This window comes from Homalodisca vitripennis, chromosome 8, assembly GCF_021130785.1.
Source record: "Homalodisca vitripennis isolate AUS2020 chromosome 8, UT_GWSS_2.1, whole genome shotgun sequence".
Classification (NCBI taxonomy): Eukaryota; Metazoa; Arthropoda; class Insecta; order Hemiptera; family Cicadellidae; genus Homalodisca; species Homalodisca vitripennis.
This window is the reverse complement of record NC_060214.1, coordinates 2,439,600-2,464,713: the sequence shown is the minus strand read 5'-3', so window position 1 is coordinate 2,464,713 and position 25,114 is coordinate 2,439,600. Positions and strand designations below refer to the sequence as shown.

The 25,114-nt window shown below is 34.4% G+C and overlaps 3 protein-coding genes across 3 annotated transcripts in view; all 3 read left to right on the top strand.

The window, feature by feature from the left end:
* Nucleotides 1–5,476, top strand: part of LOC124367213 — a 63,988-nt gene extending 58,512 nt beyond the window's left edge. The window contains exons 21-25 of the mRNA XM_046823867.1: nucleotides 920–1,145; nucleotides 1,232–1,361; nucleotides 2,275–2,407; nucleotides 2,677–2,898; nucleotides 5,294–5,476. Of these exons, the coding sequence (XP_046679823.1) occupies nucleotides 920–1,145; nucleotides 1,232–1,361; nucleotides 2,275–2,407; nucleotides 2,677–2,898; nucleotides 5,294–5,406 (824 nt within the window). The 3' untranslated portion in view covers nucleotides 5,407–5,476. The remainder of the gene's footprint in view (nucleotides 1–919; nucleotides 1,146–1,231; nucleotides 1,362–2,274; nucleotides 2,408–2,676; nucleotides 2,899–5,293) is intronic.
* LOC124367214 lies at nucleotides 5,444–7,914 on the top strand. Its single transcript, XM_046823868.1, has 2 exons — nucleotides 5,444–5,723; nucleotides 6,981–7,914. Exons 1-2 carry the CDS (start codon nucleotides 5,508–5,510, stop codon nucleotides 7,173–7,175), a joined length of 411 nt encoding a protein of 136 aa, XP_046679824.1. The 5' UTR covers nucleotides 5,444–5,507; the 3' UTR covers nucleotides 7,176–7,914.
* Nucleotides 7,915–19,802: 11,888 nt separating this feature from the next.
* Nucleotides 19,803–24,637, top strand: LOC124367083. The gene is made up of 2 exons (XM_046823735.1): nucleotides 19,803–20,093; nucleotides 24,306–24,637. Exons 1-2 carry the CDS (start codon nucleotides 19,878–19,880, stop codon nucleotides 24,498–24,500), a joined length of 411 nt encoding a protein of 136 aa, XP_046679691.1. The 5' UTR covers nucleotides 19,803–19,877; the 3' UTR covers nucleotides 24,501–24,637.
* The last annotated feature ends 477 nt before the right edge of the window (nucleotides 24,638–25,114 follow it).

Sequence of the window (25,114 nt, the reverse complement as noted above, 5' to 3'; positions counted from 1 at the left end):
AAATATTGTCTGGAAGCCCACGTGTGCAGTTATTTTGCTATTTATTTATATTGTACATTAACCAGTTATATCTATGTTATAATCATGTACTATATACTCTATTTGCTGCTTGACACAGTTTGGTTTCTCACTGGTAACATGAATTATGTTTCAGAATGAAGTTATTATGACTAATTATTATAATGCAGTTTTATAATAATGGTAACTTCTATATTTATTCTCCAGGTTGCCACACTAGGCTCAACACTTAATGTTACAGGGATCCCTCTCCTGGTCGTGCTCTGCAACCACATCGCTCAAGTGTCTATGGACGCCCCTGTCATCACCTGGTGGTTGATGCGCAGAACGACAGTATTCTACACTTGCATTTCTTCAGGTTGCCACACTAGGCTAAACACTTCATGTTTCAGGAGTCCCCCTCCTGGTCGTGCTCTGCAACCACATCGCTCAAGTGTCTATGGAAGACCCTGTCATCTCCTGGTCGTGCTCTGCAACCACATCGCTCAAGTGTCTATGGACGCCCCTGTCATCTCCTGGTGGTTGATGAGCAAAACGACAGTATTCTACACGTACCTTTCTTCAGGTTGCCACACTAGGCTAGACACTTTATGTTACATGGATCCCTCTCCTGGTCGTGCTCTGCAACCACATCGCTCAAGTGTCTATGGACGCCCCTGTCATCTCATGGTGGTTGATGAGCAAAACGACAGTATTCTACACGTGCCTTTCTTCAGGTTGCCACACTAGGCTAGACACTTTATGTTACATGGATCCCTCTCCTGGTCGTGCTCTGCAACCACATCGCTCAAGTGTCTATGGACGCCCCTGTCATCTCCTGGTGGTTGATGCGCAGAACGACAGTATTCTACATTTGCCTCTCTTCAGGTTGCCACAATAGGTTAAAGACTTTATGTTACAGGAATCCCTCTCCTGGTCGTGCTCTGCAACCACATCGCTCAAGTGTCTATGGACGCCCCTGTCATCTCCTGGTGGTTGATGCGCAGAACGACAGTATTCTACACTTGCCTCTCTTCGGGTTGTCTTCTGATCATCCTCTTCGTTTTCCTCCACTTTCACGTCTCCAAGAGACTCAGGAGCTTAGTGACCTCAAAAAATGTGGACACGAAAAAAGCCATAACGAGACGGTAAGTCATTTTCTTGTGTAATGTTATTATCAACCTTACCCGATCTTTTCAACAATTAATTTTTTATCACATTTTATATTTTCCAGATTAGGACTTCTGAACAGAGCGGGCGTTGTCTTTGGAGCCACCACAATCATGGCGGGATCCAGCGTCCTGTACATCAACTACCCCACAGTCAGATGTCAATACTTGTTCAGCCTATCCAGTGCCTTATTGGTAATAGTGAAATATGCATAATACTTGTATCATTTATTCGTTAAACGTAGTTATTTTAAAAAGTAATAGTTATTGTACTGTTCGGATCCACCACTATCATGGCGGGCTCCAGCGTCCTGTACATCAACTACCCCATAGTTAGATGTCAATACTTGTTCAGCCTATCCAGTGCCTTATTGGTAAAAGTGAAATATTCACAACACTATTTCAGATTTTGTCGATTTCACTAGTCGTATTTTGATTACCCGTACAGGTCTGAAATGAAAATAAAGATGTGATGAAGCCTGAGCATAAAGTATTTTATTTACATTTAACAAAAATACTAACATTATATATGGTATTATCCTGTCTTATGTAAATATTCTGGTATGAGTCTCTTCATCCACGATACAAAATTAGTAAAATAAAGTAGGTTGTCACGTTATTACAAAAGGAACTAAATTTGTCTTGTTACGTTGTTGTTAAAAACCCCTGAAAATTGGTATGCACTTTTTAATTTCTTCACAAAGCATTTACATTGTATTCAAGAATATTAAAAGTCAAAGCTAATGACGGTTATCATACATTGCTAGATGGATAAACTGACTAGATATTGGTACACATATCAATCACACTCCTTGCACTATGATTATATGGTTAAGAAAATTTTAGAGTTCCGTAAGAAAAAACAATTGAAACTAAAATTCGGAAATAAAATAGCTCTCTAGATTACTGTATACAGAGCTGTAATGCAAGATACATAAATGCATGTTAAACGTACGTTATAGTGATGAAATGTCTAATTGAAGTTTCTAAACTGTATGAGAATGAAAATTTTGTAAAGAACTTCATAACGTAATTCAATATTTTATTATTTTGTGTACGTTACTGCATCCTACTCCGATGATATTAAACTGTTTGTACGTGGCTGTAGGGGTTTCTTCTGCTCGTGTGCTACATTCTGCACTGCGAGTCACCGCTGCACCTCCACGTGCTGAGGACATTCAAGCTGCAGCACGCTGATAACCCCGCATTCAGCTCGGAGTCGGACAGCAGCCCTCTGAGCAGTAAGTGTCCATCTTCTACTCACTATGTATAGTGAGGTGGTAACGTAATCAAATAGAAAACCCTGCCTGGTTATAGAAATATGATATACAGGGTGTCCCACGAAGAGATTTAATACAATATAAACAGACAATTGAATACAATCAGGCCTAACTAATAATGAAATAATAATCGTCAATTATTCACGAAGAACATATTTCAGCTGTGTGACAGTTCAGTTGGTATTGAGGTAGTAGTGACGTTACTATTGACACATATATGTGTATGTCAGTATTTACGAAGCAAGAACCCGAGGTGGAGTGTGAGGGAGCACCGCCACACACTCACGACAAGCCCCCGCCACACAGTGGGAGACCCGAGCCACACAAGGAGTCGTCGCCCACGGCTTGTCACCGGACTAGGGATACGGAAGCGACCAAGGAGAACTTGTCGTTGTCTTCCATCTGCCTCAACATGTCCAAGGGTGTGAATTTCAAAAGTGAACTTTCAACAGGTAAGCTGCTTTTTAAACCTTACAAGTGTTAAATTCATAATGCAGAGAAATATACACGTATAACCATTCCTAAAAATAGCTTTAAACACGACAATGTAGATTCTACTAGCATTTATATTCACTTTATCAAATTATATGAGACAATTTTTAGTGAAGGCGAAACAGCGATAGTGAAAAATTAAAATTGGTTTAGGGTACGTAGTAATGAGTTTATTAAATGTTCTGTTTGAATAACATAACATTGAGAATTATTACGTGTATTTTTAAATACAATAGGGAATCTAAAAAACTTAAAATTAAATACTAGGATTATTAATTTTATTATTGGTTTTTATCCTTAAAAACCCATCAATGCAATATTATACCACGTCCACGAGTACCAAGGACGGTGTTTAGAATGACCTTTGACCCGGGACAGGTTATATGAAACAATGGCAGGGGTTGGGACTACTTGAGTGCTGAATCGCAACTGTTAAACATTTGTACAATTTTTTGCGGGAAATTGTGTGAAATGGACGCGAGGTGGAGTGACTGCTTTTTACAACTTTGTTTGAAACAATTCTACTAAATAAGGGAAACGATTGAAGAAATATAATAACACGTTTACACATTATAGGTTCTATACTGAGTGAAACCGGCTGTCCTAACTACTAGTCTGTCGCAGTCAACGTGATAAACTCTTTACATCTGTACCACTAACTTTCATAGCTGAAGATTTGCAAGTAACATTCTAGTGTGATGTGTACAAAAAACCATGCACCAGAGTAGTGAATTATATAGTTACTTTTAAAGCTTTTACTATTACTATTATTTACTTTTGAAGGCATTATGGTAAGATTAAAGAAGAAGAAATCGTACATAAATGTCTCGTATTGCTATTGAAACATAAATTATCTTTTTGAAATTTGTCATTATTCAACAAGGAAAAGAATTGTCAAATACGTGTTTATATGTACCACACTTGACTCTTTAAATATTTTGTTAACATCCTAATTACCTTTGGACGCAGTTTAGTAATTACAAGAAGTATTTTATTTAAGAAAATCTTATTTTTAAAAGTATAAAATGTTTTTTATATGTCATCTCATACATACATAACAGAAAAATAAGTCAGCGAGTTAGTATGACACCCTGTAGCAGAGCAAGTACGGCACTAGACTTGTTACTTGTCATATTAAAACACATAACACACAAGTAATCGTAGTCACTTTATAAAGTATTTAATAAAGATCCTCATTCATGTATTTAGGATTAGTTATAGGTATCTAATATTTAAATACCTTGACGGTACTTAAACGAGGTAGTAATCTTTACTGTATATTGCTACTGTAGAGTAAAATAATAGTACACCTATAGAACCTGTACAGTAGCTAACACCTTCACTGCGGCCCTATACTGATCAACATTGACCAGACACAAGACATCTCACCACTAGTACGTCTGTGAAATTAATGTGTTATTGCTGTTTTGTGTATCTCTGCATAGTTCTTGCTTCAAACTAAAATTTTTCTTGACTTTTAGATGATATATGCAAAATACGTTTTGATTTGAAATACTGGATTAGCGTAGTGTCAGAGATATTACTTAAACAATATATTGGAACGTAGGAAGAGTGAAGAAAAACGTAAAATTAACTGCTTTATACCAACAGTTTCATAGAAATGGAAATTATGCGTAAAGGTATAAGAAAAATATTTGAAGAGAATACTCGTAGCAATAAAGTATATAATTTTCTAAATATATTTTATAAACAAAATGTTCTATATATTTGTGTTAAGAGAACAAAACATTAACACAATCCCAATTCCTAGGAATCTTTGACTCACAAGCGCCATTTTATTAAGGAATTACAGAAATTTAGTCACTAACATTTTTTTATTAGTATTAGTATCAGGTAATATGTAGCAAGTAAGATAGTAGAGGTATCCAAGGTGGAGCTGAAGTACCACCACCAGCCACTAGTAGACATGGAGGTGTACCCAGACAGTCCTCGCAAGTTGACCAAGGACCACAAGAGTTAGTATTAGTCTAAGTAGCAGTATGAACAATAACTCGTAATGTGTGGCCAGTGAGCGAGAAGGTATCCAAGGATGAGCAAGATGACCAAGGAGCACTCACAAGCCAGTTAGTATTAGTCTAAGTAGCAGTGTACCCTGACAGACCTCGTAATGTGTGGCCAGTGAGCGAGAAGAGTATCCAAGGTATTAGGCAGATGACCTTAAGGAGCACCACAAGAGTTAGTATTAGTCTTGGTAGCAGTATGACTAACTCGTAATGTGTGGCCAGTGAGCGAGGAAGGTATCCCTGGATGAGTCCTCGCAAGATGACCAAGGAGCACCACAAGAGTTAGTATTAGTCTTGGTAGCAGTAATACTAACTCGTAATGTGTGGCCAGTGAGCGAGAAGGTATCCAAGGATGAGCAGCAGTACCACCACCAGCCACTAGTAGACATGGAGGTGTACCCCGGCAGTCCTCGCAAGTTGACCAAGGAGCACCACAAGAGTTAGTATTAGTCTTCGTAGCAGTAACACTAACTCGTAATGTGTGGCCAGTGAGCGAGAAGGTATCCAAGGATGAGCAGCAGTACCACCACCAGCCACTAGTAGACATGGAGGTGTACCCTGGCAGTCCTCGCAAGTTGACCAAGGAGCCAGGGGATCTCCAGCTGTCTCTTCCACCAGACCCCGGCACCACAAGAGTCTGCGTGATCACCAGTGTGGTGGTAGACACTCCCAGTGTGGTCGTGTGCAGCGTGGATGTGGAGCCGTGTACCGTCCTCAACAAGTCCATCGTCAGCTCCGAAGTTGCTAGTAATCCTTTGCCGGTTAGTAAATCTTTTCAATTGTTTCATCCGTCTACACAATAGCATATTTTTATCCGAAATTCAGTTTTTATACAATATTAAATAAGTTTTAATAGTAATAATAATTGCAATATTAAAATAATAAAACATTGTTGCGTATTTCTGTAGCCTAGTATTTCTAACCTGGAATTATGTAACTAAGACTACTTCTTGATATGGTTAATAATGTTTACATATACTAGGGCCTGGGTACTACTTCAATAATATTAGCAGGCACAAAACACGTAAAAGTGGTTATAAGTGTTATTTAAAAAAAAAAATAATGTCTAACCCGTTGGTGTGAGTAACTTAAAGTTTTGGAAGTTTTCTGATTATATCTTTGACTATTTCACAAGATTCAAAATTTTTTCTCAAGTTTCTTGAAAGGTGACTTTAAAAAAAAATTAAAACTCACACGGCATACATATACCGAATGGCGAGAGAGAGGTCAAATCGTGTTTGTTATTAACTAGTTTTCTTAGTTGTGTGTATGGTATCGTTTCCTGGAATTATATCAAACTTTTGTGTATCATCCTGTATATGTACATTCATAAATAATTTTTATGTCAATAAATTTTGCTGATATAATATAAAATTAAAATTTTCCCTTAAGAGAATTTAATTTTACATGCAATTCACTAATTGGGCCCTTTCCAATTTTCATCATACACGAAAGAAATTTCTTACAATATTCATTCATACATCATTTGCTATGCAGATGACTCAACTGCTCTGTATTCTTGTCATGATTTTCACAACCTAAATGTTATCATGAATCAGTCATATTGTGACTGTAATAGATGGTGTAAGGCAATTGGTCTTTACTTAAATGATAAGAAAACTAAGATATCGATTTTCTCACCATATTTCCGTGATTTAGCAAGTTCAGCTCAATTTGTACAGTCCATCAAGGTCTGCTCCTGTTCTTGGTGTTATTTTAGATGATACACTTAAATGATCGAAACATATTAATACTCTATGCACAAAGCTGTCTTCAATTACTTTCGCTTTTCGAGTGTAAATGCCTTTCGCTTAATCGTGAATGTTAAATAACATGGTGTTTAATGGAGCATTACCCCACTGTAAGACAAAATGATAGTACCACAATATATAAGATAATTTCTTAATTACTTTTGGAAACTATTATTTTATGTAACTTAGTTTAATTACTTAAATATTGAGAATGATCACTTTATTTATTTATTTTAAAGTGGTATAATGATATGTTTATTTGCTCAGATAAAGGCAGAGGAAGAGTGCCCTGCAGAGCGACAGGAAGAGGACAAGAGTGACGTGGAAGAGACTGAGACCGAGACAGACGCAGACGTAATGGACAGGATATGTCACGATTTAGACTATCTCTTGGGGGGTGTGAAAAATTCAAGAGACGATGCCGCAATTCCGAACATTCTGATACAACATACCAGTTTATAGCCCCGGTCTTAACAGTCTGCCATTGTCTGTGTACAGCTGTATATACATTCTGATACAACATACCAGCTTATAGCCCCGGTCTTAACAGTTTACCATTGTCTGTGTACAGCTGTATATACATTCTGATACAACATACCAGCTTATAGCCCCGGTCTTAACAGTCTACCATTGTCTGTGTACAGCTGTATATACATTCTGATACAACATACCAGCTTATAGCCCCGGTCTTAACAGTCTACCATTGTCTGTGTACAGCTGTATATACATTTTGTACAATATTAATGTCATCACAATGTTATTTGTTACGAGTATAATTTCAGCATAAAGTACACGCTCAAACCCGTTATAGTGTGTGTTTACAGTTTTATATTTTAGTGTTTTCCATAAATAATGTTTCTTTTTGTTTATTTAAGTTATACATACACCGTATTATGGGTGACATATAAAACCAAAAGAAGTGTAAATTGAATGGTCAAGTAAATATTTAAAAACATACTTAAGTACAGTACATAAAATTCTATAACTTATTGAGACAACTTTTAAAGGTGAAACTATTGTACAGTTTGAATACAAATAAATCATTATTTTAATGTTTAATAGTTCTAAACTATCTCTATTATTTAGTTTGAATGGTAATTTAAATATTTATATTCATACTCATTTTATTACATGCATTATTGGAACATTTTACAACTTAATACTTTTTCCACGTATTTACCTTAAATGTTTCCAAAATTGTTCATAAATAAGAATTTGCATTCCTTTTTAAGGAGAAATTTTCGTAACAATATTAGTTATTGTGAAAAAATAACAAACTAATATTTAAATATCATGGTGCAACGAGGCGGTTTCAGCATAACTTAATTAAATATGTTAAACTATTTTATACGTAATGTATTAGTTTTTATATACGTCGCTGCATACAAATATTTACAATAAGTTAGCTACAAAATTATCTTAATGTATTTATTTTGTTTATTATCAATGTTAAAATTCAACCACTATAATAAATATAATTATAATAATTGTACACTTTCAATTCTGAGATCTCTTTAGAAACAGGTTATATATTTTATTATATTTGTAATATCGCTCGTTTATAACATTGGCCATGTTTAATCTTGTTACTTTAATACAGTTCAATAATATTTGAAAACTTTTGAAATTGTTAAGTTTTTGGTAATTAATACTATAGAGATTTCTTCAGTGTTATATGTATTTGTTAAATCTGGTTGTAAAACAGGGTAAATAAAATATTTTTGTTTGTATGTTTGTATCATTATTTGTTGAACCTAAACTTAAAAAAATAATAACAACCTGCCATGGCCTTCATTACTGTTTAAACCAATTTTTATCTTCCGAACATACCAAATATTAAAATATATAATATAGTAAATATTGTAATAATAAAGCATCTCAAAGCTTTTAAGATTGATATTTTATATGGTCAATTGAAACAAATAATTAATTCATATAAATCTTAGACACATAACTTGATTGAAAAAAAATTTCAAACTAGAACATTTATATCACATAAACTGACCTCAAAAATAACATCATTATTATTAATACATTAAAGAATATATAAGTAAAACCTGTTTAAGTTTATTTATAAAAATAAATTTATTTACAATAGACACTTTGAGATTATTGTGGGTGGAAACCAATCTTGAAGAGACTTAAACGTAAAAATGTAATAATAAAATAAATATTTGATGGTATTATGAACGTAGAGCGCTGTTATGCAAAAGTAGTATTAAAGAATACAGTTTACTTGGATTATGGTCTTATGCATGTAATGCTGTAATTGAATTTACATGCTATTTAGACGGATTTGTTTTACAGTCATGCAAGTGATTTTTTGTATCATTCATGTATCAAAATGCTTATAAAGTATACGAGTACATCAGTAATTTTTTTTATTAGTCGAGGAAAAGGTAAGTCCATAATATTTATAAATATGTCGCTCTTATATTTCAAGCAGGCGAATGTATATATTGTAAAGAAATGCTTATAAAACGTGTCTAAAACACCGTAGTGTACTCAATTGTGTACATGATAATGAGAAAACCTATACACTACAGTTTATCGTATAGGTGTCTCTGGTATCAGAACTACGTAAATATTTAATTTAGAGCTTCTTCAGCTTTCTTTGTAGCTAAGTAGATGACTCCAGATTCCAGGAGTAAACTCTGTGAAGGCGTCAGATTCCAGAAGCTGCACAAAGAGAAAGGTGAACTTGAGCTAAACCTATCATTCACATTGACTTTACCCTTCCCACCAAGGGGATACATACGACACATCAGTATCATGTATAGTTTACCCTTATCTGGCTTTGTTACGAGCATTTAAATCTTCAAGAACTCTTTATTTTATTATGATTTTGTGTTATTTCTGCACTTCCGACTTACTACCAGCTTTCAGATGAGACCTGTTTAATAACTGAAAATAATGATGAAGACAAAAGGTGTGGATTGCCCTTAGCATAAACGCAACGTTTACGGTGGAAGTTGGCACAGTGAATTGGAATTGAATTTAGTGGAATTGAATCCATTAGAACCTGTGACACTTCTGTTTTCGTTTACGATCTCGTTTTGTATTCTTTACAGCCTAGAACGCTACAAATATTGTATGTTTAATATTTTATATAAATATAATACGTTTTTTTATCGAAGAGAAAAATCATAACTGTGGGGGATTATGAAGCATGCATGAAGTATTAAATGAAATACAGCACGGTATTTGTGTTACTAGTTTGTGAAATAAAGTTTAAAATACTAAGTATTTTTAATTGGAGGCTTGTAAACGTTGTACAGCGAAGAGGACAATTATTATTATCATGAATTTATTAATATTTTTATAAGTTCCTATGGAAACTCAAAACTCAAATTGATATGATCCTAAAAATCAGGAAAGACAGTTATTGCAAGACACTCAAGAAATTGGCATATAAATTAGTAAGTAAAATTATCTGGGTTCCAAGCTATTTTTGAGATACCAGTAGTGAGATATATTGACAAAATGTTAGCATTATCTTCTTTACAAACTCTATTATTAACAGATTACCATACCAATGTCAAGACAACATCTTAATTCCAAACTTTAAAATAAAATGGTTTAGAAATATTTATGTTTGCCTATAATTAAACAATTTACTTTGATTGTTTATGCTCACAGTTTTTTTTAATATATCACAATAAAATCTATGCCATTATTTTAATTATCATATTTCCTTACTATAACTGTTTCTATTTTAGCTGTGAGCATAACTCTTTCAAGGTATACCAATTAAAAGTTTTATTGAATCCCAGCTACAGAGACATCCGCATTTGTTGCACAGAGAACTATTTTGGGAACTCGAAAAAATTTAAGCTATGGTGGAACCTTTATATTTCCCACAGCTGTCACAGCACAAAGGAACACTGACTTCACTGAACACGAGTATTTTCTTTTTACGGAAGCAGACCAATTTAAGTGATTAATTGTGAATGCAACATATGAATCGTAACATTTGTATCAATTTAGTATATTAAGCGTTTTGTAACGAATAAAATAAAATGCATGATGAATTTAAATAGTTTTTCTGTGTAAATATCCATAAAAAATTTTAATTTATTGCTGAAATTTTGGTTGGTAAAATGTCAGTTTTATATAATACTTTCTAAAATATTTTTTATACCTACTAATAACAACAAACTTTTTGTATTAAAATGTTAATTTTTTGTTCAACTTCACGATTATGCGAGAATAGTGGCTAAGCATTAACAAAAACAATTTTGTTCTGTTCCGTAAAATTAATTATAAGTCTAGTGCCTCAAAGTCTCGTCCGTAATCAGCTCGATTTATTTTTTATAGAACCTGTAACTATTTTCTGTAATAAGTGATACGTATAAAATATTAACCATGAAAGGATTAACGGGTTGAAAATATTTCCAGCAAATAATTAACAATAAATTGCTGTTCTTGAATTAGAAAGAAATAAGCGTTTAAAATGCAGATAAAAGTATTTGTAAACATAAGTAAAAGTTAAAAACTAGAAATATATATATATATGAGATATTCTGGCACGGTTACAACTTAACATGTTTTGTTTCGGACTTTAAACTAAGAGTATTGTCCCATTCAGTTACAATTACAATTTTGTATATCATACAAAATTTTATCAGAGCAACATTAAAAAAACCAAAACATTGATATAGAGAAGAATATAGTCAATAAGAGGAAATCGGATAAATAACGCGGCGTAGAAATCTTTTCATATGACAAGCCGGTGAATGTACATTGACGAGCAATTATTATCTTGTTGTGTCAGACCTGTAACGTGTGAGGTGTAGCTCGAGGCTGACTACAATATTGTATTTCCGTGACAAGAGCCATTAGGCCCATGTAACTAAGTGCCGATACCACTACATGTAGAGAGCCGCGCTATGTGAGTGAAGTGATTGTGGTATAGAACATGCTTCATGTGACAAGCTGGTGAGTGTACATTGACGAGCAATTATTATCTTGTTGTGTCAGACTTTTAACCTGTGATGTGTAGCTCGAGGCTGACTACAATATTGTATCTCCGTGACAAGAGCCATTAGGCCCATGTAACTAAGTGCCGATACCACTACATGTAGAGAGCCGCGCTATGTGAGTGAATTGATTGTGGTATAGAACATGCTTCATGTGGCAAGCTGGTGAATGTACATTGACGAGCAATTATTATCTTGTTGTGTCAGACATGTAATAGGTATGTGAAGTGTAGCTCGAGGCTGACTACAATATTGTATCTCCGTGACAAGAGCCATTAGGCCCATGTAACTAAGTGCCGATACCACTACACGTAGAGAGCGGCGCCATGTAAGTGAAGTGATTGTGGTATAGAACATGCTTCATGTGACAAGCTGGTGAGTGTACATTGACGAGCAATTATTATCTTGTTGTGTCAGACATGTAATAGGTATGTGAAGTGTAGCTCGAGGCTGACTACAATATTGTATCTCCGTGACAAGAGCCATTAGGCCCATGTAACTAAGTGCCGATACCACTACACATAGAGAGCGGTGCCATGTAAGTGAAGTGATTGTGGTATAGAACATGCTTCATGTGACAAGCTGGTGAATGTACATTGACGAGCAATTATTATCTTGTTGTGTCAGACATGTAATAGGTATGTGAAGTGTAGCTCGAGGCTGACTACAATATTGTATCTCCTTGACAAGAGCCATTAGGCCCATGTAACTAAGTGCCGATACCACTACATGTAGAGAGCGGCGCCATGTAAGTGAAGTGATTGTGGTATAGAACATGCTTCATGTGACAAGCTGGTGAGTGTACATTGACGAGCAATTATAATCTTGTTGTGTCAGACATGTAATATGTGAAGTGTAGCTCGAGGCTGACTACAATATTGTATCTCCGTGACAAGAGCCATTAGGCCCATGTAACTAAGTGCCGATACCACTACATGTAGAGAGCGGCGCCATGTAAGTGAAGTGATTGTGGTATAGAACATGCTTCATGTGACAAGCAGGTGAGTGTTTATTGACGAGCAATTATTATCTTGTTGTGTCAGACATGTAATATGTGAAGTGTAGCTCGAGGCTGACTACAATATTGTATCTCCGTGACAAGAGCCATTAGTCCCATGTAACTAAGTGCTGATACCACTACATGTAGAGAGCGGCGCCATGTAAGTGAAGTGATTGTGGTATAGAACATGCTTCATGTGACAAGCTGGTGAGTGTACATTGACGAGCAATTATTATCTTGTTGTGTCAGACTTTTAACCTGTGAGGTGTAGCTCGAGGCTGAATACAATATTGTATCTCCTTGACAAGAGCCATTAGGCCCATGTAACTAAGTGCCGATACCACTACATGTAGAGAGCGGCGCCATGTAAGTGAAGTGATTGTGGTATAGAACATGCTTCATGTGACAAGCTGGTGAGTGTACATTGACGAGCAATTATTATCTTGTTGTGTCAGACATGTAATATGTGAAGTGTAGCTCGAGGCTGACTACAATATTGTATCTCCGTGACAAGAGCCATTAGGCCCATGTAACTAAGTGCCGATACCACTACATGTAGAGAGCGGCGCCATGTAAGTGAAGTGATTGTGGTATAGAACATGCTTCATGTGACAAGCAGGTGAGTGTTTATTGACGAGCAATTATTATCTTGTTGTGTCAGACATGTAATATGTGAAGTGTAGCTCGAGGCTGACTACAATATTGTATCTCCGTGACAAGAGCCATTAGTCCCATGTAACTAAGTGCTGATACCACTACATGTAGAGAGCGGCGCCATGTAAGTGAAGTGATTGTGGTATAGAACATGCTTCATGTGACAAGCTGGTGAGTGTACATTGACGAGCAATTATTATCTTGTTGTGTCAGACGTTTAACCTGTGAGGTGTAGCTCGAGGCTGACTACAATATTGTATCTCCGTGACAAGAGCCATTAGGCCCATGTAACTAAGTGCCGATACTACTACATGTAGAGAGCGGCGCTATGTGAGTGAAGTGATTGTGGTATAGAACATGCTTCATGTGACAAGCTGGTGAGTGTACATTGACGAGCAATTATTATCTGTAAGTGAAGTGATTGTGGCGTAGGGCATGTACCAGGTTAATTATCGTAATGCAAATTGATTGTCTTATTTAATTAAAGATGATATGAAGAGTACCTAATTAGTGATGGGGTTTATAATCAGAAAATTGAGCGATTGCATCAGGCCAATTTCCATGGAATTTCACTAAACGTTCAATGAATTGTGGTTTTATGTATTGTTTGCAACACGACATGACTGTAGGCTAAATATAGAAAACATGTAGTAAGCTTTTTGAATATTTTTTCAATTCAAGGGTATGTAGATAATTAACAGATATTTTTACTACGATTTTCAATTGTAATATTTTTGGTAATGTTTCGTCCACTTTTATCCATTAAATCACCCCACTCCTCACTAATACAGGACAGCGGCAAGAGGAGGTAAGTTCCCTTGATCCACCTGTGATTAAAAGCTTACGCGAGGCAATGGTGGTACCCAAGGGATTAACAATTACACTAATTGTGCTGTAATCTAGGCTGCAACATGGAACTCGTCCTGTATGTTAATAGTTTAATTATATTATTAACAAACTTTCATTCCTTTTGTTACAGTTTTCTTAAATATAACTTTTATGAGATGTGTTTAATCACAATGTAATAACTATGCAATTTAAAGTTAAAAATGTGTTTTAAATTTATTACGTTATAATAAAATACCAGTATTAATAATAAGTTGGAAACTTTTGAAAATAACACGAATAACTTTTAATATTGCAATAGTCGTGGAATACATTTACTAGAAAAACATACTAGATACAGAACCAAATAAATCTGTTATTTGTTTTTTATATTTTACTATTTCAAATTTATTTTAAATTCATTTTTATTTATCGCAATCAATTTTATATAGAGTGGTGTGTTTTTTACTCTATCAACATATGCTAAGTATGGGGTCTTCTGGTTTACATGGTTAGAATAATTAAAGGGCGTTTCCACACTGTAGCAAAATAAAACGTTTCTACTTCTAATAGACGCAATTTCCTTACATAATGAGATAGAAACCTCCACTTTTGACCTTACCAATCTTCTACCACTTCCTCTAAAATGGGTTACCATCTGTTTTTAAATTCTATAAAATATAATAGGGATATTTAAACAACCTATACTGGATATTTCAAAACTTATATCCGTTATTTAAGGGAATATTCACTATATTAAAATCATTATAACTACTTCGATTTTAACCCTCCAACTGGCGGTCATTTTTTCCTGTAGTGGCGGCATGTTTTCGAGCCTCGTGCAAGGGTTTTTTTTAAAAATTTATTAAAAATATAAATTAAAAGTAATATATATAAAGTATATATTTTTGTGTTCAGAATTAAACATATAATAATATTAGTATTTAAATTTGGCCTTAAAAAAATGTTGACTAAAAATTTTTTTCCATGAAATTCAAAATTTACATTTTTTTTTAATTTGGGGGGGACCATACCTAGCAAACCAAGTTATAGTAAGAAAACTATAAAAGTGAGAGAGCCATTTTGTATCAAATTTATTCTAGTTTCAGAAACACATAAGCATTATACAAATTTTTGAAACTATAATAACACTATATAACAAAAAGCAGCGATGAGCATAAATTGTGAAAATAGGGTGTATATGTAAGAGTTTGCTAATAAAAGTTTTACTAATACAGTTTTACTACAATACATGTTATATTGCATATTTTATTACTCAGAATGAACTAAACTATACAGCAGTAGTAAAATAAATTCCATAACTTTTTTTTTGAAGAGTCGAAAAAAGTTTCATTTTGTCATTACTCAAAACTTTTGCGAAAAATTTTCGAGAAATTTATTTATTCTAAAATATATTTATTTGACTACTGCAATATTTAAAAATTCACCACACACTAAACACAACACTAAAACACAAATAAACCTACTAAAACTTACTAATAAACACGACTCGTCACATCAACAACTCAGACGGCATCGACAACATGGCGGTCACATCTTTTACGTTCCAAACTACGAACTTGGTACGTTGTAACTACAATACAAAGAGGAATAAAACTATAGTATTCCTTAGGCTTTTTTTTCCCGAATCCAATGGTGCATGAATCGAATCGATACGTTGCCGGAATATACTGTAATGAGTGACTATGCAAGGAAATGTTTTACAACAACTTACAATGGGTTGTATTCATCAAAATTTTGATGAACAACAGTTGGAGGGTTAACAATTTCCGAATTCAGGTATTATTTAAAAAATGATTTTTCCTTGTAACTCAACTACCATAATAAAAAAATGTTGCATGGATGTTAACATTATTAATATCTAATAACTGAACCTGAGAAACGAGCATTTTTCATATAATAACAATAAATCGGAAAGCACTTATATGCCGTGTATTACAGTATTTATAAAATAAGAGAGAAAAAACATGTTCAGTCATGTAATATAATGGTTATTTCTATTATATTGCATAGAATATTAAATGAAAATGTCCTTAGAGAATCTTTACAGAACAAACTGTGAACGGTTTGGTATTTATTCAAACTTTTTGTTATAATTTCATTTTTGTGAATTATAACTAACATTCTTGTATTTATACATTTTGTCAATGTAGGCTACTGTTTCTCAGTAATGTGCACCGAAGCAGTATACGGAAGAACGTGTAATCCGCTTAAATAACCCGTTCGTAAAGAGATTACATCTGAGGCGTCTGGTGCGGTTGAACGCTTCACTTGATACGAGATTATCTTCAGCTTGAAAGTGTTGAATGCTCTATTGAGGAAACTAGGCTCATATCCGTTATACCCCTTGCCTTGGGTGGATACTAAGTTTAATCTTATATTCACTGTTGTTTCAATATTATCGTCTTAGAGCTCTACTAATGCAAATCCGAAATGTTTTGGTTGAGTGCTTTGGTTTATTTATGATTCACGATTCTGGAGAAGTTTCATATATTTTTGTCTAACTGTTTGGAGGACGTTTCAAGGATAAAATAATTGTTGAAATTCTGCATATAACCTCAGCGTGCCCTGTGACGTCACACGCATTGTGGCGTAATTATTTAATGCATACATACTTGTAAAATTAGTGAGTGACACACAAATATATCGTACATATTGTGTGAGTATAACAAGCTTATGCTTATTTAAAATAAAATATATGGGATAGTAGTATTCTTATTCTTTTCTTTACAATTTTGATTGTAACTAACAAAATCCATGAACTACTAACTTATTGTTTCTAGTTAGAAATTATATAACGTAGTTCCAATCTAGACTGTCCTGTAAATTGTGTGGTTCAGTATCATGTAATAAAGAGTCAGTAAAACAGCTGATACTTATGGGGCTGTAACATGGGCTTGCCTGGACCAATGGGAGAGAAGCAATGGAGGTTTTAAGACGTGCCCGAAATGCGAGCATGTCTGAATCTAATGTTGCCAAGTCTCCGGTGTCGACGTACCACACAAGGAGTCGCCGCCCACGGCTTGTCACCGGACTAGGGACACGGAGGCGACCAAGGAGAACTTGTCGTTGTCTTCCATATGCCTGAACATGTCCAAGGGTGTGAATTTCAAAAGTGAACTCTCAACAGGTATGCTGTTTTTTCAACCTTACAAGTGTTAAATTTATAATGAAGAGAAATATACACGTTTTACAATTTCTAAAAATAGCTTTAAACGTGATAATATAGATTCTACTTGCATTTATATTCAATTTATCAAAATATATGAGACAATTTTGAGTGAAGACGAAACATCGTCAATGAATAATTAAAATGATTTAGGGTACGTATTAATATGTTCATTAAATTTTCTGTTTTATAAAATAAAATTGAGAATTATCACGTATATTTTTGAATACAATAGGGAATCTAAAAAACTTAAAATTAAATACTAGAATTATTAGTTTTATTAATGGTCTTTGTCCTTAAATAACCATCAATGCAATATTATACCACGTCCACGAGTACCAAGGACGGTGCTTAGAATGACCTTTGACCTGGGACAGGTTATATGAAACAATGGCGGGGGGGACTACTTGAGTGCTGAATCGCGACCGTTAAAGATTTGTACAATTATTTGCGGGAAATGGACTTGAGGTGGAGTGACTGCTTCTACAACTTAGTTTGAATCAATTCTATAAAAAAATGGAAACTAGATTGAAGAAAATAAATATAATAACACGTTTACACAGTATAGGCTCTACTTACTAGTCTGCCGCAGTCAAAGTGTTAAACTCTTTACGTCTGTACCACTGACCTTCATAGCTGAAGCTTTGCAAGTTACATTCTAATGCAATGTTGTGTACAACGAACTATACACCGGAGTCGTGGATTATATAGTTACTTTTAAAGCTTTTAATATTACTATTATTTACTTTAGAAGGCATTATTGTAAGATTAAAGAAGAAGAAATCGTACATAAATGTCTCGTATTGCTATTGAAACATACATTATCTTATATTTTCCATTATTCAACAAGGAAAACAATTGTCAAATTCTCCTTGCAAACGCGTTTGTATGTACCACAATTGACTGTTTAAATATTTTGTTCACATCCTAATTACCTTTGGACGCAGTTTAGTAATCACAAGAAGTATTTTGTTTAAGAAAATCTTATTTTTAAAAGTATAAAATGTTTATTACGTCATCTCATACATACATAACAGCAAAATAAGGCAGCGAATTGAACCCTGTGGCAGTGCAAGTACGGCACTAGACTTGCTACTTGCCATATTAAAACATATGACACACAAGTAATCGTAGTATCTTTATAAAGTATTTAATAAAGATCCTCGTTCATGTATTTAGGATTAGTTATAGGTATCAAATATTTAAATACCTTACGGTACTTAAACGAGGTAGTAATCTTTACTGTATATTGCTACTGTAGAGTAAAATAATAGTACACCTATAGAACCTGTACAGTAGCTAACACCTTCATTGCAGCCCTATAATGATAGACATGGCCTAGACACGTGACATCTCACCACTAGTACGTCTGTGAAATTAATGTGTTATCGCTCTTTTGTGTATCTCTGCATAGTTATTGCTTCAAAGTAAGTTTCTTGACTTTTAGATGATATATGCGATGTAAGTTTTGGTTTGAAATACTGGATTAGCGTATTGTCAGAGATAGTACTCAAACAATATATTCGAACGTAGGAAGAGTGATAAAAAAACGTACAAATATCAGCTTTATGCCAACAGTTTCATAGAAATGGAAATTACGTGAAGAAATAAGGAAAATATTTGAAGAGAATAGCAATAAAGGATATAATTTTCGAAATATATTTTAGAAACAAAATTTTTGTATATATTTGTGTTAAGAGAACAAAACATTACCACAATCCCAATTCCTAGGAAGCTTAGACTCACAAGCGCCATTAAATAAGGAATTACAGAAATTTAGTTACTAATATTTTTTTATTAGTATTAGTATCAGGTAATGTGTAGCTAGTGAGATAGGAGGTATCCAAGGATGAGCTGCGGTACCACCTCCAGCCACTAGTAGACATGGAGGTGTACCCCGGCAGACCTCGCAAGTTGACCAAGGAGCACCACAAGAGTTAGTATTAGTCTTTGTATTAGGAACACTAACTCTTAATGTGTGGCCAGTGAGCGAGAAGGTATTCAAGGATGAGCTGCGGTACCACCTCCAGCCACTAGTAGACATGGAGGTGTACCCTGGCAGTCCTCGCAAGTTGACCAAGGAACACCACAGGAGTTAGTATTAGTCTTTGTATTAGGAACACTAACTCTTAATGTGTGGCCAGTGAGCGGGAAGGTGTCCAAAGATGAGCAGCAGTACCACCACCAGCCACTAGTAGACATGGAGGTGTACCCCGGCAGTCCTCGCAAGTTCACCAAGGAGCACCACAAGAGTTAGTATTAGTCTTTGTATTAGGAACACTAACTCGTAATGTGTGGCCAGTGAGCGAGAACGTATCCAAGGATGAACAGCAGTACCACCACCAGCCACTAGTAGACATGGAGGTGTACCCCGGCAGTCCTCGCAAGTTCACCAAGGAGCACCACAAGAGTTAGTATTAGTCTTTGTATTAGGAACACTAACTCGTAATGTGTGGCCAGTGAGCGAGAAGGTATCCAAGGATGAACAGCAGTACCACCACCAGCCACTAGTAGACATGGAGGTGTACCCTGGCAGTCCTCGCAAGTTGACCAAGGAGCCAGGGGATCTCCAGCTGTCTCTTCCACCTGACCCCGGCACCACAAGAGTCTGCGTGATCACCAGTGTGGTGGTAGACACTCCCAGTGTAGTCGTGTGCAGCGTGGATGTGGAGCCGTGTACCGTCCTCAACAAGTCCATCGTCAGCTCCGAAGTTGCTAGTAATCCTTTGCCGGTTAGTAAATCTTTTCAATTGTTTCATCCTTCTACACAATAGCATATTTTTTATCCGAAATTCATTTTTGATACAATATTAAATAAGTTTTAATAATAATAATAATTGCAGTATTAAAATAATAAAATATTGTTGCGTATTTCTGTAGCCTAGTATTTCTAACCTGGAATTATGTAACTAAGACTACTTCTTGATATGGTTAATATGTTTTACATATACAGTGCCTGGGTACTACTTCAATAATATTAGCAGGCACAAAACACGTAAAAGTGGTTATAAGTGTTATTGAAGTGAAAACTTCTTTAGGCGCGTTGAGCGTTTTGGTAGAGGGTAAAATCCTCGGTTCGCGTCACCGACATGCTAATGATACTAACCTGCATGAAAAAGTCAGTCTCGCTGTGTTTTTTAACCGTAGTCTTGGCCGCGTACTACTAACCTGCATAAAAAAGTCAGTCTCGCTGTGATAAAACTGTCCCGGCGGAGTATGAAAACAGACTGCGAAAATCAGTGACCTTTACGGCTTCCTCTCGCGATTTAAAAGTGAAGCCAATGTCGTAAAATTCTGTAAGATGCGTCAAATTAAAGCTCTTAAATTGGCAATCTATTGGTTACATTTTTAAATATTAAAAAAATTTCGAAATAATTTTGATTATTGTTTACATTTTACATAGCGTTTACAATGACAAGAAAAATGTAGTAAGCGAGGATTTTTTTTATTTTTTGGTCAGACAAAATTTGTCAGCGAGAAAGTTGTGTGAAAATAGATGAATATTTTTTTGTAATTTATCATTTTTTTATTGGAAGTTTAGTTTAGCCTGTAGTAGCGTATGAAGTGATGAGTGAACGTTTCTGCCGGAACTGTAGTTGGCGCATTGGCTCACTGATACCGTATTAAAGGCCATGTCACACTGCCGTGGCGTCGCGTCCGTCCATCCATAGTATGAACGTCCGCGTATGCCGCGACGGTCTCGAATCCCGTCAAACTACCAGACACGCGTCCGCGTCCGCGGCCAACGCCACGTCTTTCTAGGAGTTGCTTATGCGTTTCAACTACTTTGAATTTGTTTAGTTATACACTGATAGTGGAATTAATAGTTTGTTATAGCTCTACCAAATTAATTTATTGTTCTGGAGCGTATTCATTAATAATTATTATCAAAATTATATTTTCATTATTACATGCAATACTATTTCTATTATGAACTTAGTAATTAGGGCATTCAATACTTTAAATACCTCTTTAAAACTATTGATTTTTATATATAAGATGCACATGAAAGGATTATTTTGTAATTTTTGTGTTGGTGTTTTCAGTTTTGTAATAAGTCTTTATGTTTTTAAAATAAGGCCTATTTAATTTTGTTATAGATTAAACATAATATGAAAAATAACAAATAAAATGGTTGCATATAAACATGACACCAGAGTATTCATTAACCCTAGAACTGGCGGTCATTTCATCCTGGAGTGTCGGGCTGTTTTAGAGCTTCGCGCAAGGGTTTTTTAAACAAATTATTAAAAATATAAAATAAAAGGAGTAGGCAGTGGCAAGAGCGCGCGATGCCCTGGTGAGGGAGTTGGGGAAGTGCTTTATGCGCATGCGCGAGCCTTCGTAGCATCGCCGACGTCGGCCAAGGATCGCTCCAGCCGCATAGCGCAGCAGACGGTGGCCGACGCGACGAACGTTGCGCCACGTCGGTTATGTCAGTGTGACTTGTCCTATTTGACAACATGGTTAGCGATTATTTTAAAAATCCATCCGCAGATGGACGGACGCGACGCCACGGCAGTGTGACATGGCCTTAACTCAATAAATTAGTTTATTGTGCAATAAAAATACCTTTACGGAAGAACCAAGTTAATTTAACTAATTTATTAGTTTTAAAAATAATGTGGGTTTAATTGTTATTGCAATTATATACTTTATTCGTAGCAATAACTGTATTATTTACAACGGTGTTCAACTCACTGGTGTTCACTCGGTGTTTACTCACTTGTATTTTATGTTTATTAATATTTAACCTCTTCATCATGAAATGAGTATTATTACGGTATAAGATTTATCTTACTAGCGTGGTAAAATAGATTTCTAGTTATTTGATAATATTTTTTCGTGGATTTAAAAATTGGAAAATTAAAAAAATTTTATAATAATTTTAGATTTTATGAAATATGTTCATTTATTGTTTTTATTAAGATATTGTTAAGATAATTGTATATTAGTTATTTTTTCAACCACTTTGTATTTATATTTTGTTCATGATTTGTTTAACCCATCATATGTAACTAATAAATAAAACATTAAAAAAGTCATTAAATTTATAGTTTTAATTACTTTCAACTTAATAGTTCCGTGTTCACTTCTATCGGCAGTCCCACGACTGCTACTGTTTTTTTAAAAAGCAAATGTCTAACCCGTTGGTGTGAGTAACTTAGAGTTTTGGATGTTTTGTGATTATATCTTTTGACTATTTCACAATATTCCAATTTTTTCTTCAAGTTTATTGAAAGGTGACTTAAGGGGGGAGCTCACGCCAAAAATGGCCAAAATATGAATGTTTACAATTTTTTTTTTAATTATATATTAAATTCTGAACATAAAACAGTTAAAACCAACCTTAGACAATTTTTTTTTCTCATAAAAAAAATACTTTGAAGTTGCACTTTATTTTAGTGATTTTTGCAGCATTACACAATCTTGACATAGTTTGCTTTTGTAGATTGATTACTTATTCTAAACTAAATCTAGCCACTAATTATAGTACTGGCATATAGTATTATGGATTTACTTCCAAAGCTAGAACCCATCAGCTGACTGAGAAACCTGTTCCAGGGAAGTGCATCACTAAAAGCACCGTGTTTTGGTTTTCGGTCGTTTTTCAAAAGTTTACTTTTTTCGTATGGGAACATAAATATCTCAAGTTCTATACTAGATAGAAGGATGAAATTTTTTTTATTTTGTTCAGTTTGACAAGATCTACAATCTCTAGCATGAATTTGTAAAAATAATGTCATTAAAATATTTAAAAAAATAGTTTTTTCCAGTTATTATGGGGAAACAATTTTTCGAAATTTAAAAATTTACTGTAATTTTATTTTATATAATTTCCTTAAACCCATGCTAGAGATTGTAGGTATTACTCTCAGGAACACATTAAAAAAACAACCCTCTATCACTTTAAAAACCTGAGAAATTTATGTTCTCGCAAACCCTTGCCATACACAAAATATCCCCCCCACCCTTGGGTAGCGGAAAAAAAAATTTCCAGTTTTTTTCTGTATGTTTTTATATAACTTCACCTTAAGGTGTAGTATGAGTAAAAATTGGTTAGTAAATAAAGATTTTCACTTTTTATTTGAACTCCCTCCTTAAAAAAATTAAAACTCATGCAGCAGACATATACAGACTGACGATAGAGAGGACAAAACGTGTTTGTTATTAACTAGTTTTCTTAGTTGTGTCCATGGTATCGTTTCCTGGAATTATATCAAACTGTTGTGTAACATCCTGTATATGTACATTCACATTTAATTTTTGTCAATAAATTTTGCTGATATAATATAAAATTAAAATTTTCCCTTAAGAGAATTTAATTTTCCATGCAATTCACTAATTGGTCCTTTCCCATTTTCAACATACACGAAAAAAATTTCTTACAATATACATTCATACATCATTTGCTATGCAGATGACTCAACTGCTCTGTATTCTTGTTATGATGTTCACAACCTAAATTTTATCAAGAATCAGCCATATTGTGACTGTAATAGATGGTGTAAGTCAATTTTGGTCTTTACCTAAATGAAAGTAAAACTAAGATATCGATTTTCTCACCATATTTCCGTGATTTGGCAAGTTCGGCTTAATTGGTACAGTCCATCAAGGTCTGCTCCTGTTCTTGGTGTTATTTTAGATGATACACTTAAATGATCGAAACATATTAATACTCTATGCACAAAGCTGTCTTCAATTACTTTCGCTTTTCGAGTGTAAATGACTTTCGCTTAATCGTGAATGTTAAATAACATGGTGTTTAATGGAGCAGTACCCCACTGTAAGACAAAATGATAGTACCACAATATACAAGATAATTTCTTAATTTCTTTTGGAAACTATTATTTTATGTAACTTAGTTGAATTACTTAAATATTAAGAATGATCACTTTATTTATTTATTTAAAAGTGGTATAATGATATGTTTATTTGCTCAGATAAAGGCAGAGGAAGAGTGCCCTGCAGAGCGACAGGAAGAGGACAAGAGTGACGTGGAAGAGACTGAGACCGAGACAGACGCAGACGTAATGGACAGGATATGTCACGATTTAGACTATCTCTTGGGGGGTGTGAAAAATTCAAGAGACGATGCCGCAATTCCGAACATTCTGATACAACATACCAGCTTATAGCCCCGGTCTTAACAGTCTACCATTGTCTGTGTACAGCTGTATATACATTCTGATACAACATACCAGCTTATAGCCCCGGTCTTCACAGTCTACCATTGTCTGTGTACAGCTGTATATACATTCTGATACAACATACCAGCTTATAGCCCCAGTCTTAACAGTCTACCATTGTCTGTGTACAGCTGTATATACATTTTGTACAATATTAATGTCATCACAATGTTATTTGTTACGAGTATAATTTCAGCATAAAGTACACGCTCAAACCCGTTATAGTGTATGTTTACAGTTTTATATTTTAGTGTTTTCTATAAATAATGTTTCTTTTTGTTTATTTAAGTTATACATACACCGTATTATGGGTGACATATAAAACCAAAGAAGTGTAAATTGAATGGTCAAGTAAATATTTAAAAACATACTTAAGTACAGTAAATAAAATTCTACAACTTATTGAGACAACTTTTAAAGGTAAAAATATTGTACAGTTTGAATAAAATTAATCATTATTTTAATGTTTAATAGTTCTAAACTATCTCTGTTATTTAGTTTGAATGGTAATTTAAATATTTATATTCATACTCATTTTATTACATGCATTATTGGAACATTTT

What these genes read in the sequence shown, in the direction of transcription:
- LOC124367214 (XM_046823868.1), top strand. Translation starts at nt 5,508, where the DNA reads ATGGAGGTGTACCCTGGCAGTCCTCGCAAGTTGACCAAGGAGCCAGGG. An exon ending in TTGCTAGTAATCCTTTGCCG is followed by an intron (nt 5,724 to 6,980) that starts GTTAGTAAATCT and finishes TTATTTGCTCAG; the next exon opens with ATAAAGGCAGAGGAAGAGTG.
- LOC124367083 (XM_046823735.1), top strand. Translation starts at nt 19,878, where the DNA reads ATGGAGGTGTACCCTGGCAGTCCTCGCAAGTTGACCAAGGAGCCAGGG. An exon ending in TTGCTAGTAATCCTTTGCCG is followed by an intron (nt 20,094 to 24,305) that starts GTTAGTAAATCT and finishes TTATTTGCTCAG; the next exon opens with ATAAAGGCAGAGGAAGAGTG.